Genomic DNA, 17,854 nt, shown 5'->3' on the forward strand with positions numbered 1-17,854 from the left:
AAAATAAAGTTGTTAACAACATTTATATTATAGTATATGTTAGCTATAGTAATCTTGCAATAATAGGTGAAATATTTTCAGACAGAAATGTGATTATCTGTAGTCTGACCTTTGTTTCCTCCTTTTTGTTTCTTGCACTCTTCCTGTGTTTTCTGCTCCCACTACACCATGAGAATCAATTTACCTTCAGGACAGGAAGACCGTGTGCTTCCAAGTAGCTCCAGACCACCACTTACTTAGCTTAATAACCCTAAATTACTTTGGACTCCTCTCCTTTTGCAGCTTGCATTGCTGCAGAACTGTGAGGGGAGGCAGGGTCTGAAGCCACTCCTCTACCTCAAGCTGCAGGTGAAGCTTAGTGAGAGCGGAACTGATGCCCCAATCAACCCCCTGTTAAGCCACGCTAAGCAGCAGTTGTAGCGGGGGGCTAGGATGGGGGGGGGGAAGAGCCACCAGTGCACAAGAACTCCACTTGTTCTGTGATGAACATGGGTGAGCTAAGGGCCCCATTTGACATGGACTTTAGCCTCCTAACTACATCTACAGCATTCTCTCGCTTGAGGGGAGCTAAAATTAGTGCTGTTTGCTTAGGCTGTCTGTGTTATGGATCTAACAATGTTTGTGATACACTTCAGTAGTTAATGTTTCCTGGAACTTGTAGCATTTTGGATAAGATATTGTTCCCCCAATCATAGTTTCTCTTTGCAATGTTATGATTATTATACATTTTGTTCTGTCTGTATGTAATCTTCCCTTCCAATCTAGCTGTTAAACGTCTTAGATTTTGTATTTTTCTAACATTTCTGAAATTCGTCATTTAAGTTGAACGTTCAAAGTAAAACTTTTTTGTTAATGTGGGAGTGACTTTGCAACTGTACAATGCCTGCAGTCATGCAACAAAATTAAATCTGTGCTCTACGCCGAGGTGGTTGGATTTCACTGATGCTGAATGTATATAGACTGTGAAGCACTTCAGGCTGAAAGTTGCTTCATAAAATATTATTCAAAGAACATGTGACTGTCCTGTTGTTAGCAACTCTCTGTAACCCATAAGTGTAATACTTCCATCCACAGGGAGAACCCGAAGGCATAAGAAGCTCAGATACTTACATAATGACAGATGTGAGACGAAATGCAACAGGAGAATACAAATGCTCTCTGATTGACAGAAGCATGGAGGACTCAACTACTATCACCGTTCATTGTAAGTCATTGTATCTTTCAGTCCCAGAAACAATTCAAACATCTTACAAATTCTGGGCCAATCCCTCCTTGTTTTACTCATGTGATTAGTCCTATTGACTACCTTAAAACTGTATGCAGTGTAGTTGTAACCATGTCAGTCCCTGGATATTAGGGAGAAACAAGGTGGGTGAAGTAATAGCTTTTATTGGACTCTGTCACCTACAGGAGAACTGAGCATGGAATAATTGCAAACAGTATTTGATCCTTTGTCTTACTTTTTTCTAAGTGCATTTTTATTAACTTGATACCTTTTTAATACCACTGTAATTCAGTGGATTAAAACAGACCATACTGTGCAAACTGTGCTGACACTCAGCAAACATTGTATTTTTGACAAGTTGCGATCAGTGATGACTTATGTATTTTAATAAAAAAAAATTGTATGAAGGCACTGTCTCAGAATCTATTTAAATTTACAGAAGCATCATTTGGTCCATTATTATGTCAATCAAAACCATGATTCACAGGAATTTCCATTCTGGATCATACTAATCCAATATCCTATCTCAGACAAGGGCAAGTACCACTTACTTGAGAGGAATGTGCTAGGAACCTTGTTAGGTGGACAATAAAGGATTAACTATATCCATAGTGGAAATTTCTCCTGAAAGCAGTCATTTAGTGTTTGGCTTTATTACGTAAAGCGTAGGAGAGTTTATATCCCTTAATGTATCTCTGTGGATTTTTTTGTTATCCATAAAAAATGTGTAACCATTTTTTTTGAATCCTGTAAACTCTTGACCTCAAATTCTTGTGGCAATAAATTCTACCGGCAAAGTAGGCATTTTTTTAAAAGTATTTATTAATTTTAAATGTGTTGCTTTTCCATTTAATTTACTATCCACTTGTTCTTGTATTATGTGCAAGGATAAAGAGGAGCACCCAGTTTGCATTCTTTACAACCTTATTTTATATACCATTGCCATGCCACTCTTTTATTTCTCTTCTTTAAACTGTCACAAATATTTTCAATCTGTCTTCATGCTGAAGTATCCCTGTGCTCCTCCCCCCCCCCCCCCCCCCACTTTTCATCTCTTCTATTTCTGCTCCATCTTCTTTTAGATAAGGTAACCAGAATTGAACACAGTATTTCAGGAGATGGTATAATATCAATTTATATAATGGCATCACCACAATTTCATTATTATTCTCCATCCTATTATTTACGTATCTTAATATGTTTTGCCTTTTTTTCTTTTTTACTGCTAATGTATAGTGGGCAGAGGTTTTTATTTAATTACCCACAGGGATGCCTAGCTGTTTTTCCTGAGAGATTACAGTTAATTTAGAACTGATTTATCTATGTGAGTAATTCAAACTGTTCTTCTAACAAATATTATACATTTAACAAAGACTTTCAGCATCTGCCATTATGTTGTCCATTCACTGAGCTTTGCAGGTCCCTCTGAAGCTCTAAAATATTAGTGTCGACTAACCTGTAAAATTTCTTGTCACCAGCAGATTTTGCCATGTCTCTATTCATACCCTTTTCCAGATTATTTAAACATACATCAGTTCTGGTGTTAGCATAACCCATTGTCAACCTTTTACCATGGTGAAAACTCCCCATTTGTTTTGTGACTTTTAGTGAGTTCCTCATCTCATTCTGTGACTACTTATTTTCCTCAATAGTCTTTTACAAGAGATTTTTTTTTTCCAAAGGGTTTTTAAAAAAAATCCAAATCATTTTTATCTGCCAGTTCTTTTTATCCACTATTTTGTTTACAGGCTGAAAGAATTCTAATGGATGGGAGAAGTCATGCTGATTTTGGTTTATTACTATAATTAAATGTTCATCTTGGTGTTTTATAATCCTGTTGTTCAGATATTATTTCAACCAATTTCCTGGTACTTAGTAAGGCTTGCTTGTCTAACTCCCAGAATCACCTGAGCATCATCTTTAAAGATAGGGGCAACATTTACTGCCTTTGAGTTTCAATATAGTAACTGATTTTAATGAGTGCATATTGTTGTCAGCAGCCACTTCCTTCAGAATTCTTGAATGTGTAGCATCAGGTCCTGTTGAATTGTTCCTCTTTAATCGGTGTGTTCCTGTATCTGTTCTTTTGACCCCTCAATCCCTAACATTGCCTCGCTTTTATGATTTAAAGATTATTGGCCTAAGATGGAAATCTCCACAACATGTATTGTGGTGAGAACTCATGTAGCTTCTCTTCCGCAGCTTTCTCCTCTATAATTGCTCGCTTTACTCTGATAGTTCAGGAGAGCTACTGCTTCTATCGGTGCTTTCTGCTTCCGCTATACTTAAATAATTTCTTGTATGTTTTCATGTCTTTACCTATTTGATCTTCAAATTCCATCTTTGCCCTCCTGACTTCCATCTCACTTTTTAACCTACCATAGTTTGCTTCTTTCTATAAGCTTATTTGGGGAGGTGTGGTGGGGTGTTTTGGTTTTGTTTTGTTTTTAAAGAATACTTGTTTGGCTCAAATAAATTCTTCCTGTCCATTTTAACTACACTTTTTGCTTCTCCTATCATTGCAGGGGTGTGCATTCCTTTCAGTGATTCAATTATGGTATACTTAAGTAGTCTTACTGCTGAGGTTAAGGATTTATTTACTCACTTTTGACTTTATGATCTTAAGGAACAATTAATAGAAAATACTTTATTTCCATCCATGAATCTATATACAACAGGTTATTTTTTTTAAATATATCTATATTTCATTCATAATAGTGGATGCCAAAAAGACTTCTTATTGGGCAATTTGACTGTATTGGTGTCTTACAGCTGTTGGGTTTGGGAAAAAAGTTCTTGCTGACACTAAAATGCATTACATTACCACTTTGCAGGAAATCATGATTCTCCATGCAAAACACACAAATATTAAGTGGAAAGTACATTGTGAGACCCCTATAGAGCTGATTATTGACATTAAAACGCCTTAATTTTGGTTACGCACCAAATTTAGGGGTATATTATGTCCATACAGGAAGTGGGGGACAACGCAGAAGAAGCATCCTCACGCACTGACCACAAGAACTCCATGAAGTTAGCACCAACAATGGCATTTGCCTTCTCAAGGGAAGGTGGGACATTGGTGGGTCCATGGTCCCCATCAAGTGACCAACACAGCTGACTGGGGCAGCAGCGAGCACCTGTTGTACCTTGTCACGGGGTAATTGGGTGTCCTCACTGTTCTGTGGCGTTCCAGGAGACACTGTTCCCTCTTGGAACATAATGTATCCCTGCCCTCCTGCTGGGGCTGCTTGCCTCTGTCTAGCCCCTTATGTCAGACTTAAAGGATCCTCTTTTCTGCTGAGGAATGTGTGCTCAAGCTAAATGAAACTTTAGAAATCAAGGGGTTCTGCTAATTGAATTTATCCTTGTAAACCAACATGATTCTAGGAAATCTATAACCAAACTTAGGCATCTAGACTGCAAGAAGATCATTAGTTTTTTGTAAGAGATGCCAAGTCAGACATTATTAAAAATCTATGGGAAATTATCTTTCAAATGATATGACAAAACCTTCAACTCCCAGTAGACCAGAAGGAGTTCACATTGGAGTGTTAATATATTCAGGATGCCCAAATTACATGACGTACTGCACTTAACCCTCCCGATTACAACCCATAGTTCAAATCCAGTCTGGCACTTCCTAGTTTCCTGGTTTGAAATCCCACCGTCGCAATAGAATGGGAAACATCTCTCTAGTATTTCCCACATTCGTTAAATGGCTCTTACACCCTCAGGTGCTGCATGGTGGTGTAATGACATGTGGGATGTAATCCTCACATCTTCACCATGCTACTTCGTATGCAAAGCCAGTACTGCTATCGATCCAAGTCTTCCCGTTTACACTAAATTCAAAGTTAATGTGTATTAAATATGGCACCTACTGTGGAGTTTGTTTTTAATGACAAATTAATGAAGGAAGTTTTAAAGGCAGAAAAGAGAAACCTGAAGCAAGTCAGCGTAAAAATAGAGTATTTTAGTAATTTTTTTCCCCTCTAGAAAGGCAAGTGCATGCAAACCTTTTTCATACTGCCCTACTCAGTAACATCTGTGCCAACAGAAGAAAAGTAAGTGTCATGGTACATAAGGAAAATTGGTGTATGCAGACAAACTGTTTACCCAGATGCCCACAATGATTTCCGAGGGAGAATCCTCTGCTAAATGTGAGCTTGTCTCCCAGCCCATTCTATGAACACCATTCTGGGCTTTGCACCTCAGAAGTAAAGATCTTAAGTCTCACATTCACTGCAGTTTTTTCCCTAACTTTGAATGATTCATAGCAATATGTGAGAAGGGTGGTGGCCTCAGTTCTTTCACTGAAAAGGGAGGGGACCTAGCCTGTTACCCAGGAGGAGGTCTGCATTTAAAGACTGCTCTGGTCAGAGTGTCAGTCTTGCCGGAGATGAAGGCCAAGAATGTAATGAGTTCTTGCTTCCTGTGACAGGATTCTTTCCTGAATGATCTTCTATGATCTCTTGAGTCTGAGTTGATATCCTGCTTCAAAGAAATAAAGGTTTGAGTAGACATCGAAGGGGAATCACCCCGCGGAAAAAAAATGCCATAGCCTCTCTACCCTATATTAGCATGTGCTCAGAGAATAGGAGGAAAGAAGCTGAGTGATAACTAATCCTCCCTCACCCAGGTGAAGCAGCAATCTATGCAATTGTTCTTTGTCTGAGTCATTGTGGGGAGAACAGATGAACTCCTGATATCTCTTACTGAATTTTGATGATTTTGCTTTTGGGGACATGCTCTCTGGAAGAGGGAAATGAAATGATACTGATCAGGCAGTTGTCTCTCTTTGGTAAGGTCTTTGTATGTGTGCCTGCTGTGTGAAGTAGCAAGTGAACCAATAGAGAAAGAGTTCATGTAACCTCTGATAGTAGAAAGTAGGCTTATATTAGTAGTAACACCGATATTACTGACATTTGACATTATTCATTATTATTGCGAGATGGGCCCGGTCCTCTCTTTGATGCCTGCTTCCCTTAATTATAATGCTCTTTCTAGTGAAATTGGTGATTGAAAGCAGCAGAAAAGTTGACTCTTCTGTTGTGTGAATTTGCTTGCTATTGGGATTACTGAAGCACGATTCACATGCTTAAGCAATTCTAAGATCTTTAGTATTTGAGAATATACAGATAGAATTTCTATCTGCATCATCAGCCGTGTCTCGGGTATTTCTAACATGACTGTTGCTGTAGTGTCTGAGGATTTAGAATCAGGAAGGCAAAACAAGCGGATAATAAAGGGGGCATCTCTTATATAGATTTCTTGATTATCTGTAATGATAGGGAAAGGGATAAAGAAAAAGTAGGTGACAATTTAATTAGAACTCTTAGTTGCCTGAATGTGTTAGTGGTATTTTAAATCCTTTAACAACAACAACAACAAAATCCAGTAAATTCAATAACACCATTTTCATGAGAATAATTATATGGTACTACAGAGCTGGGCAAAAATATTTCTCGCCTTGTGAGTCTCCTGCCCTAGAAAGGACAAAGTGAGACTTTAGGGCTCTGGCCCGAGGAAAACAAACATTTTAGAAACCCTTCTTTTGAGGTTTACCCTCTTGTGTCTAGCCTGGCTTTTTTCTTCCCAGCTGTTGTTAAGATGGTAGGACATGTTGCAGTACTTTTCCAGCAAATACTGTGCCATGATGGGATTATAATCTACTGTGGTTCAGAGCTCCACCAGCCACTGATTTCCATACATGAAATATTTAGGATGACTAGGCTTTTTGGTTTGCATAGTAAGATGCTAGGAGGTGGGGATGAAAGCAGTGTTTAATTGGGCGACTTTCCTATTCTCTCGAGATAGGATTATGTATACAAAAAAACAAACAGTAGCATCTGGAGTGGCCTAGGATTTGGAATGTCTGAGACCTTATGCTATATGTAATCATATAAGAAGTAAAAAAGGCAAATGATGCATTGGAAAGCTACATAGTGGTTCGTGAATGAGTGTGTTTTAAGTTAGGAAGAACTCTTGGAAAAAAGAATCAACAGAACATATGCTGCCTCCCTACCTCTGTGACAAAGGCCCTAACCCACTCCTCCCACTGAGTTGCCAAACCCTCCTGCACCATCCCCTTACCCTGCCTTCCCAAACTGGGGAAGCTCTTCCACACCTCTTAAGAGAATCAACCTGTCCTTCCTACCAATTTCAAGAATTCTCTCCCTTGTTCTCCTCTGCCCAATATCCCTACAAGCAGCTTCTAAAATTTTTCTCTATCCCTCAAGTCCTCTAATCAGATTTCCACCCAACTCCTAACAAAAATCCTTCTCATTCCACTCTGCTATTCCCTTTGCTAAAACCTCTCTCCCCTACCTGGACAACATCTCCAGTTTCATGAACCCTCCTCGATCATTTTTCCAGCTGCACAAGATGGGAAAACATCTGTTTATTAGCTGATCTGCCATGTTTCACTTTTAGACTATAATTATAGTAGATATGCAAATATTCTGCATTGTGTTTTTTCAGGATCATTCTTTTTATCTGTCTCACTTATAAGAGCTGATTTAGATTCTTTTTTTTAGAAAACAAAATCTAAGTTTTAGAAGTGCAATTAGTCCACTGATTTCTTTTTTTCTGTAAACCTTCAGAATGGTCCACTCTTCTGGTATTTATCTTTTAACAATGTTCCTTTTTATCATAGATTTGGATTTATCACTTACTCCTAGTGGAGAGGTTACTAAGCAGATTGGAGAAGATCTGCCTGTATCATGCACCATCTCTTCCAGTAGAAACGCAACTGTGTTTTGGATAAAGGTTAGTAATAATTCTCGTTAACTCCTACTCATTTTATTTGGTTACCTGTTAAGATTTCTCCCTCTGTGTTTTGGGAAGAATCTTTTTAAAATTGATCTTTTATAAGCAATGACCAACTAAAATATTAAGCTGGACATTTAATACTATACATTTTTGGACCAATTTGCATAAATTTTCAAAGATGACTAGTGATTTTGGGTGTGCTACTTGACACTTTAAAAGCACCTGATTTTTCTGAAAAACTGTAGCAGGCGCCTGAAAATCAGTCCCTTTTAAGGTGCCCCACTTTGGCACTGAAAATATTGAGGTCTCCACACACTCTAAACACGTCTGAAGATTTAGGCTGTTCTGTTTTTGTCATGTTTCCCATAAACATACTAAAAGGACAGCCTATGTTGGGCGGTGGAGTGGGTGACTGGATGTCTCAGGGCACTGGTAAGTGAGAAAGTTTGTCAGATAGTGTTCACATCTGACCCTGATTGATAGACCACCACCTAATGACTGGTGAGTGGCTTGTGTTGAAAGAAAGTGTCCATTTCTCACCACTGTTACCAAAACTGGCAGCCTTGTTGGCAATCTCACTAGGGTGGCCAAGGGCAGACTAGACTATAGACACCAAACTATCCTCTGATCCTCTCCTTCAAAGCTGGGACCTATTGTGGTGGGCACGGGGAGGTGGCATAGGTAAGCTTGCAAGCATACTTGCCATGTGGTCCCTGTTTTGTATATAAGTAGATCACTAAAGCCCACAGAGCTGTCCATGCAGCACTTTTTAGAAATTGGAAACGTCTTTTTTCATGCTTGGCACAGCTGTTGCTAATTACATTGTCAAATGCTGGGTTTTAGTTATTGGCTGGACAATTAAACATTAGGAAGAAAAAAATTAAATGCACAAATACAAAATAAGGAATAACTATTTGGCTAGGTGGTAATACTGCAGAAAAGGATCTGAGGGTTGCAGTAGAGCACAAATTGAATATGAGGCAATAATATGATGCAATTGTGAAAAAGGCAAGCAACATTCTGGGGTGTATTAACAGGAGTGTTGTATTTAAGATAAGGGAGGTAATTGTCCCTCTCTGTTCAGCTCTATGGTGAGGCTTTGGATGGAGAACTGTATCTAGTTTTGGGCACCATGCTTCAAGAAAGATGTGGACAAATTTGGAGAGAGTCCAGAGGAGAGCTACAAAAATAATAAAAGGTTTAGAAAACCTGAATCTTGAGGAAAAAATGATTTTTTTGGGGGGGGGGGAGAATCTGATAAGTCTTCAAGTATGTTAAGGGCTATTGTAAAGAAGACAGTGAGCGATTGTTCTCATGTCCACTGAAGATAGGATAAGAAGGAATCTGCTTAATCTGCAGCCAGGGGGATTTAGGTTCGATAATAGGAAAAAAATTTTAACTGTAAAGGATAGTTGAGTACTGGAATAGGTTCCCAAGGGAGGAGGTTGTGGACTCCCTGATCTTTGAGATTTAAGAAAAGGTTAGACAGACCTGAATGGTCTAGGTTTACTTGTCTTAGTGCAGAGGATAGACTAGATGATCTCTTGAGGACCCTTCTAGCCTTATGTTTCTATGATTAAGGCTCTGATCCCACAAAGCACGTGAGGAGTTCCATTGAAATCAATTGCACTGCTTATTTGTAATGAGGTTTATGAGATGACTCACGTGCTTAACTTTAAGCATATGCTTATTTGGATTGGGGCCTAAATTGGAAATGACGTGGACTAACTTCTTATTTTATCAGGACAATACCAGAATGCAGACAAGTCCGTCATTTTCAAGTCTACAGTACAAGGATGCTGGAAACTACATCTGTGAAACTACTCTACAGGAGGTTGAAGGGTTAAAGAAAAGGAAAACACTTACACTTATTGTGCAAGGTAATGGAGCAGTTAGTTACGCTTTATTAATACTGCAACAGAGAGTCCTGTGACACCTTTAAGACTAACAGATGTATTGGAGCATAAGCTTTCGTGGGTGAATGCCCACTACGTCGGATGCATGTAATGGGGAATACTGTAAATTGCACAGTTCACAATTATTTTACCATAATGTTTAAATATAATATTTTTAGGAAAACCTCAGATCAGAATGACAAAGAAAACTGGGTCAAATAAATCTAAAACAATAATCTGCCACGTGGAGGGTTTTCCCAAACCAGCTGTGCAATGGACAACTACTGGTAGTGGAAGCATCATAAATCAAGCAAGTATTTTTCTCATTAATTTATGCACAAGTAGTAGTATTTGAGGTCTGGAAAACCTGACGGACTTTGAGAGATTAAAGAAAAAAATCAAATACGCATGCACAGAGATTGGCAGTGATAGTCCTCTGCATAGCATAGATTGGACAGCACCCACCAGCAGTGGGCATTAATTTCTTATGGTCAAATACCACCTTCAGTTATACTGAAGTCAAGGAGGTTGCAGCTTCAGGGCGTGGATCAGGTCTTGGACCTATATAAATAACACAATTAATTTTGGGCGCTCTTAGCAGAAGATGATGATAAATGACAGCAAATTCAGGGTACAGCTACACCAATTTTTATGACACTGGGTTGTTTAAGGCAAAATTAAAATAAATGTGTAGCTTGGTCAAATGGTGCTTGACGGGAGAGAGACTATCTGAAGAGTGCAAACACTAAAGAGGGAAAGTGATTGTCAAGTGGTGGAAGTATAAATGAGAAGTGCTTTTCATGTTTAAATGAGTAAAATATTAAAATCAATTATTTGACTTATACGTTTATTTAGTTTATTATTTTTAATAGTTCCCTTTTTTCCAAACTGTAACAGATTTATTTTTAAAAGGTATTTACTTCTAGAACTTTCCTTATGAACAATTCTAGTACAAGACATTACTGTATACATTTTTTGTTCTACTGATTTCTTTTCTTTTCTTTTCTTTCCTTTCCAGACAGAGGAGACTAACTACATTCATGGAAGTTTTTCCAGTAAAATTGTAATTTCTCCTGAAGAGAATGTTACATTAACTTGTATTGCTGAAAACCAACTAGAAAGAACTGTCACCTCGATGAATGTCTCTGCCAGTGAGTGTCTTCAATTAGAAGCATTTGAAAAATGAGCAAGAGAAGCTGTTTCCTTAAAGTTTCAAATACTTTTGCCAGCTTTTCTCTCTAAATAATGTGAGATGCAGATTGGTGCTGCAGTAGTATTAGAGGGTTTTTTTTTCCCTTAAGTTCCGCATGTCTCCTGCACTAACAACTGACTTAGTCCTCCAACCCAGCCTAGGTTGGTAGTGAAAGAAATGTGTTACGAGCGGATGGCTGCTCAGTGACCTACGGTATGTGAAATGAGTTGTATGGTTTCAATACTGTTCTGAGTGGACCAGTGTGCATATCACAAAAATCACAGCAGCACTAACTAGCTCCCTTCTTTTAGCAGAAAACCCATAAGAGACTCGCCCTCAGTCTCCTATATTTGAACCCTGCAGGTTAGGGTTATGGCACATTGGCAAGGGGAAATAGGCCATGGCTCATGATGCATCTGGTTTAGGAATAATACTTCAGATTACCTATATGCTATCCTTCTCATTCATACACACATTATAAAATAACTGCTTTATCACTGAGATATCTTCTTTTCTGAGCCCCCAGTTTTGTGGTTTATTAACTTTTGATGTGATTTCAGAACAGAATCTATCCATAGGTGCTAGGGCTTAATGGACTACAGTAATGATAAAGTGGTAAAAAGTTATCCTATCATGAATGCTAACATATAAATGCTTAGTCAGAAGTATTCATAAGATTAAACTTGTCATTTTTTGGAATAAAACACTTTCATATGATGCATTATGGATATAAAGCAAGGATTGCTGCCTAAAATATAAGATTAATTATTTTGTTGTGTGGCTGATGCAGCATTAAGTATGAGCATTTCGGTCTTCCTGTAAAATAGATCATTATATTGTTAAATATTGCAGCATAGTGTCGGGGTGAAGGTGACTTTCCGGTATCAACAAGTTTTTGTTTTTAATTTTAATGTTTTTTTTTATTTCAGTAAGTATCCCAGAATATGATGAGCCGAATGGATGTAAGTGCTACAGAACCCTCTTTCTTGACTCTATCTGCTCTAGCTTTATGAAGTGTCATTAGATGAGTAATTTCCACAGTCCTCTCTGCCTTCGCAGTTCAATTGAAATTGCCAAGTCTCTGGGGCAGTAAGAATTAAGCATAAAGTTTTTAACAGGGTCTAATAGCAATACAAATTTTCATGTTATCACAATGCTCTAATACCGGGGTCGGCAACCTTTCAGAAGTGGTGTGCCAAGTCTTCATTTATTCATGGTAATTTAAGATGCCAGTAATTTACATTTACAGGGGCCAGCAGATGGAACCCCAGACTAGCAGCAGGCTGAGCGGACGAGCGGCTCAGCCCGCTGCCGGTCTGGGGTTCCGTCCACTGGTCCCGGCTGCTGGCCCCGCTCAGCCCACTGCCGGCCAGCGGTTCCGTCCATCCAGGCAGACAGCAGGCTGAGCGGGGCCGGTGGCTGGGACCTAGGGCCGGCAGCAGTGTGCCACAGTAAATCAGCTTGCGTGCCGCCTTTGGCACACGTGCCATAGGTTGTCGACCCCTGCTCTAATAGTTTTGACTCTTTGACCATCTTTCTTCCTGGGGGATTACTTGTATAGAAAATGTTTAATGCTGTGTATTATTGTTAAACACCTCATGAACTTTTCTTCTTTGTTTTAGATGACAACAGCGAAAAGGTTAATGACCAGGCAAAGCTAATAGTAGGAATTGTGGTTGGTCTTCTGCTAGCAGCTCTGGTTGCTGGTGGTATCTACTGGGTATACGTGAAGAAATCAAAGTAAGACTTAACATAGAAGCTTGCTCTTAACTTTTTTTAAAATTTAAAATAATGTGTACATACCTGTTTAGCTCCCTACAGCATTCTGAAAATCTAGGGGCAAAAGTTATCCTCATCTATAAATCTTATCTTGCATCTGAAATTAAAATGGACATCTTAATATGGAGGCAGTGTATCAGGTTAGAGCACAGGCCTGAGGGCTAGTACTCTTTAAATCTGCCCCAAATTCAGCTGTGTGGCCTTGGTCAGGTCATTTAGTGCCAGATTGTGTTTCCATTTAAGTTAGTGACACTTTTCCTATTAACGTAAATGGGATGTGGTATTTCAATTTCCGAGTCAAATGATGGGCTGTCACATCTATGCAACCTCATGGATGGTCATCTTAGTGTAGGAGAAGTTGGCCAGCTCATACTCCTGTAAAGTTGGCATCTGTTTATAGAGAGTATGTGAAGCTCTATTAAATTGTTCATCTAGTGGTCTGAGATCCTTTGATTAACAGGTGCTAATGAGGGAAGTTGTATTGCTTGAAAACTAGATATTGCCAGGGCTGACTAAACATCTAGATCCAGAAGGTAGAGTGTATGTTGTGCATATTCGCTCTGCTCGTTTTCAATTAGAGTTTCATTAGTATGGAAAATCAGTTTAAGACTATGTGGAATACGTTGGACAGTCTCTAAAAAGTCTTTAAAATATCTTCCCCTTCACTGTTAACCATATCCGACTTGCATCTGGTTCTGCTCAGTGTAGTAGTATGCTCTTTTCCCCAGACACAGACTGGGGCCCTGTCAGCTGTGAAAGTGCAGACTTATCCTACCCCCATGCCTTCTCAGAGATTCAGTGGAGCGATCTGATTTACAGCAGCTGAGGATCTGGCCTATAGAGCACCAAGATCATTTATAAAGTGTTCTGAGAGGCAGTTATGTATGTTCTGTACATATTTGTATAGACAGACATGTAGTATTAAAGTTTACTTGTATTTCCCTATAACTTTACACATTGATTTGCAGTAGCTATATAATATACATATTCTGAGTTTTGATATGAAGAATTGTTTCTCATTCAGTTGCCATACTTACAAGGGCTTCCCTCATCTGTTTCTGGCATTATAAAGCATTCCCATGCAGTCTTTAGATTTTTACTTCAATACAATACCACAAACATAGCTGTGCAGGGGATTTTTGGAATTTCCTGAATAGGGAAGCTTTATAAACATATGACTGAGCACAGAAATATTAAGCATGTGCTATTTATAAAGCTGCAAGAAATAAAATAAAAAAAATTCACCACCACTTTCAGTTATTACTATAACAAAATGTCCAGAATTTTTCTTCTCTCTCAATGGGGAGTCCAAAGCATGAGGCAATGACTCATTTGTGGGAGGGAAATGTGATGATTCTTAGAATGTGGTGTGTCCTTTGCTGTGGTGTGTTTCTATGCTTTATGGTGTTAAACTTTGTTTTCCAAACTTGACCATTTCAGAAATTAGAATATTAAGCATGAAACAAAAGTCATAGGAGAAATGGGAATATCATATTTATACTTAAAGTAGAAAATTAAATTAGCGGTGAGTAGTTAGGCTCATTGGGGACCAAATATTTTTTTTAAATAGTTATGTTTAAATCATAATCAGTCTGTCTGACAGTCACTAGTTTCTTAAGTGAATCTAATTGCTGGAAATATTGCTGACAAGCATTCCCTTTTAGTATATATTCATCTTAACCTGTTCTCCTCTCCCTTGGGAATCAATTTCCCTGTTTTCTGCATGCAGTACTTCTAAAGAGCAGGCAGAGCATCAGTATGTATGAAACAGAGGATTTCAGCACAAATCACAGCCCCGAAATCTCAAATGCTGTCCTCTCAAAAACACCATTGCAATACTTATTGACACTGTGTGTCCAATCACAACCCTCCGTTTCCACGCAGGCCACTCCCTCGAACAGTTAGTCACTTTTTGAACCCACCCTCGAACAGTTATTCACCTAATCTCTGCCCCCAAAGTGACGTCAATGGAAAGTCTGAGAAGGCAGCAGCACAGAACTTTCAAACCCTCGTGAGGCAAGAAAAATGTTACTTTTTTTCATTAATGTATGTTGTGGTTTGTAGAATTTTCTATTGTCTTGTGATACAGGATAGTAGGAATTGTACTCACGGCCGTGGAGTGTATTCACAGTAACTAGCTTCTGTAGCTATTCATCACCTCAGCTTCATTTAATGCAAAAGCTGATTGACACATCCTCTGCACCAGTTCAGTGCAACCCTCAGCTAGGCAAAGTCTAAATATTCCTGTCTTCATCTCATCTCAAACATTCCCTAGAGAGTTAAAAATATATATCATTTAGAAAAGAAATCCAAGTAGTGCCTCTGTTTCCCTTCACTCAGAAACAGAAATCCAGGTGGAGAACTTGCATTTCTAAAGAAATTAATTAAATCTTTTGTCCTATTTTCATTATCTGGGATTGGGAATACACAAATTCCAGGTAATGTTACACTAGAATGAGTTTCCACTGATTTATTGCAGATTTAAAATGAAGGAAAAACCCTGAAATTTGACTGAAAATTAAACTGCAGCAATTGTTACAATGATCAGATGCACACAATTTTTGGAACCAGTCAGCATCCTCAATCATTCTGAGCTAATTGCTAACCCTTCCTAGACTGAGGTTTGTCATTGGATGATTAACAAAAATTGTACTTTTCTGCTATTTTGTAGATGGTTAGAATATTAAAACCAAAAGTTGCACAATGTGTTATAGAACACTCATAAGTGTATGTGTCTCATATACTTCCAACCACAAAGTTCACATTATTGTAAACATGGGAGACAAACTGGGAGTGAGCTGTTTGTGCTCTATATTTAATTAGTATAATTTAAATCAGAGAACAGCATTGGAAATAATTTTTTCACTAACTGATACTTATTCCACATTGATATTTAAATTTAAAAAATGCTTGAAAGCAATCTTCCCCCTGCAAAAAACAAGTGAACCTGTAAACCCTTTAACACCATTTTACCTACCTTTTAGAGAGCCTTTGAGAAGTGATTCCCAATGGTAATCATTTTCTTGAAGGCAGGATTTTGAGGACTTCTGAAGGAAAGCTTGAAATGTCAAATGAGGAATTAAACTTTATTGAGAGGATATAGGGATCCATACATTGAGTGGAGAAAGAGAGAAGTACAGGAGGCAGACATACCATCTATAAAATTTTAAGTAAAACAGTATTTTTATAACCAATTTCTGACACTCTTATCTGACTTGGTTACAAGTTTGGTTCAGACAAGTAGTCACCTGTTTTTTCACAATAGATTAATGTGTCATCTCTCTTTATACATCCATGCCACCCAACTGTGATTGTTAGGAATTAATTCTGGGAAAGTGTACATTTCTATATCCCCTACTGCTCCAGCACTACGGCAGCACTTAGGGTAATGGAGACTCAGAAGCTCCACTGTAGAGGACTAGCAAGTCTTCTACATACATACTATAAGGGGTTCTGTCTACACTGCAAAAATAAGAGTTACAGCATGGTTACAAAAAAAAACAATTTTATGCTCTCCAAGGAAGCTGGCAAAGGCAATGCAGTTAACTACCATGGTGACTAACAGTATTGACTAGATTGTAAATTATTTTTCCCCAGTGTAGTTGACATGAAACAAAAAACCTGTGATAGTGAGTCTCAGATCCTGGGTCAACTGATCTACCTTGTGCTACAGGACTGAAAATAGCAGTGTAGCTGTTCCAGTTGGGCTCTGATACTCTTCTCCCTTCCCAGGTTTCAGAGCCCAGGCTGACCTGGAACAGCTACACTTTGATTTTCAGGGCCAAAGCATGAGCCTAAGTCAGTTGACTCGGGCAGGCTGCTGGTTTGTTTTTGTTTTTTTGCGATGTAGCTGTATCCTGTGTCATGAACTGGTTATAAACTCAGGCTGTGTCTAGGAAACTTCTGCATGCTCACCCTGCTAGCCTAGAGCTGCAGGTCCAGCACTCCTCATACTGCTGAGAGCCTCCATGCAACAAGGCCCCTGTGTTTTAACAAGGTCATGTAAACAGTGTTAAATATGCTGGCAGTTACACAAGCATTGCCTGCTGTAGAACTGCACTGGTGTCAACAGTGGAAATTTTTCACTAAAATCCCTATTGTTGAGCAAATGTTGTAGTGAGATCACTGAGACTTCAACTATGACAATGTTGGCAGAGGCTAAGTCTTGACAAGGTGGGTGAGGTAATATATTTTATTGGACCAACTTCTGTTGGTGAAAGAGAAGCTTTTGAGTTCCACAGAACTCTGGACTACCATATCCTGGAACCAGCATGGCTACACCAACATAGTTAAGTCTTCAAATTTAAATGTTCTAAATCCATGTGTAAGCTTCCAACTAAGTGGCCTGGTTTTCAGAGGGGCTGAACACGTGCAGTTCTCATTGCATTGATGTGAGCCATATCTTAACTTCTGTGAAGGTGATGTGTACTCAGCCCCTCTGAAAATCTGGCCACTCTTACAGGTGGCATAGTCACCCAAAATAGAAGGCCTGAGGAAGAGGTATGTGATATTCAATCCTTACATATAACACAAGTTTTATTTTTTAAACAAAATTATTCCAACACCAGTTGGACCATTACAGCAACTTCTATGATTTTTACAATAGAACAACTTTAACCTAAGCAGATGATAATGGCAGATACAAAGCCCTCCAACCTTAAGTAGCAGCTCACAGGAGATCCAATCTGTTTTGGGCTCTGTAAATTCTGGGTATGTGGGGACAGTGTCTTTGTGGTTTTATAGTAATTCTGCATCTCTCTCAATTGCTGTGGTTCATTCTCTCAAGTCTAACATGTCACATTTGAAATACAGCTCTTGAATTGTTCAAATTTTAATATCCAATGAAAAAATAGGCCTCTCTCTGGCACAGTCACGTTCCCTGGCAGAAACAGTAGTTTTCCTGTCAACTTGTCCTTGTCTGCACTTGTTGGTCCCCCTTTTGAGACAGCCTGGTCTCATCACTGAAAAGGCCCTCGGGGGTTATAGTCT

General features: G+C 38.8%; 1 protein-coding gene across 2 annotated transcripts in view; it reads left to right on the forward strand.

Moving 5' to 3' along the window:
- The window catches only part of ALCAM (activated leukocyte cell adhesion molecule), a 161,392-nt gene that overhangs the window by 135,936 nt on the left and 7,602 nt on the right, over nucleotides 1-17,854 (forward strand). Inside the window, exons 8-15 of one of the 2 annotated variants that reach the window (XM_024200328.3) lie at nucleotides 1,075-1,204; nucleotides 7,884-7,996; nucleotides 9,744-9,879; nucleotides 10,074-10,204; nucleotides 10,913-11,045; nucleotides 12,016-12,048; nucleotides 12,709-12,826; nucleotides 14,750-14,881. In XM_024200328.3, the coding sequence (XP_024056096.1) occupies nucleotides 1,075-1,204; nucleotides 7,884-7,996; nucleotides 9,744-9,879; nucleotides 10,074-10,204; nucleotides 10,913-11,045; nucleotides 12,016-12,048; nucleotides 12,709-12,826; nucleotides 14,750-14,881 (926 nt within the window). The remainder of the gene's footprint in view (nucleotides 1-1,074; nucleotides 1,205-7,883; nucleotides 7,997-9,743; nucleotides 9,880-10,073; nucleotides 10,205-10,912; nucleotides 11,046-12,015; nucleotides 12,049-12,708; nucleotides 12,827-14,749; nucleotides 14,882-17,854) is intronic. The other variant, XM_024200329.3, reaches the window with a different exon arrangement.

Source organism: Terrapene carolina, unplaced genomic scaffold (assembly GCF_002925995.2).
Source record: "Terrapene carolina triunguis isolate 2854851 unplaced genomic scaffold, T_m_triunguis-2.0 Scaffold558, whole genome shotgun sequence".
Taxonomy (NCBI): domain Eukaryota; kingdom Metazoa; phylum Chordata; order Testudines; family Emydidae; genus Terrapene; species Terrapene triunguis.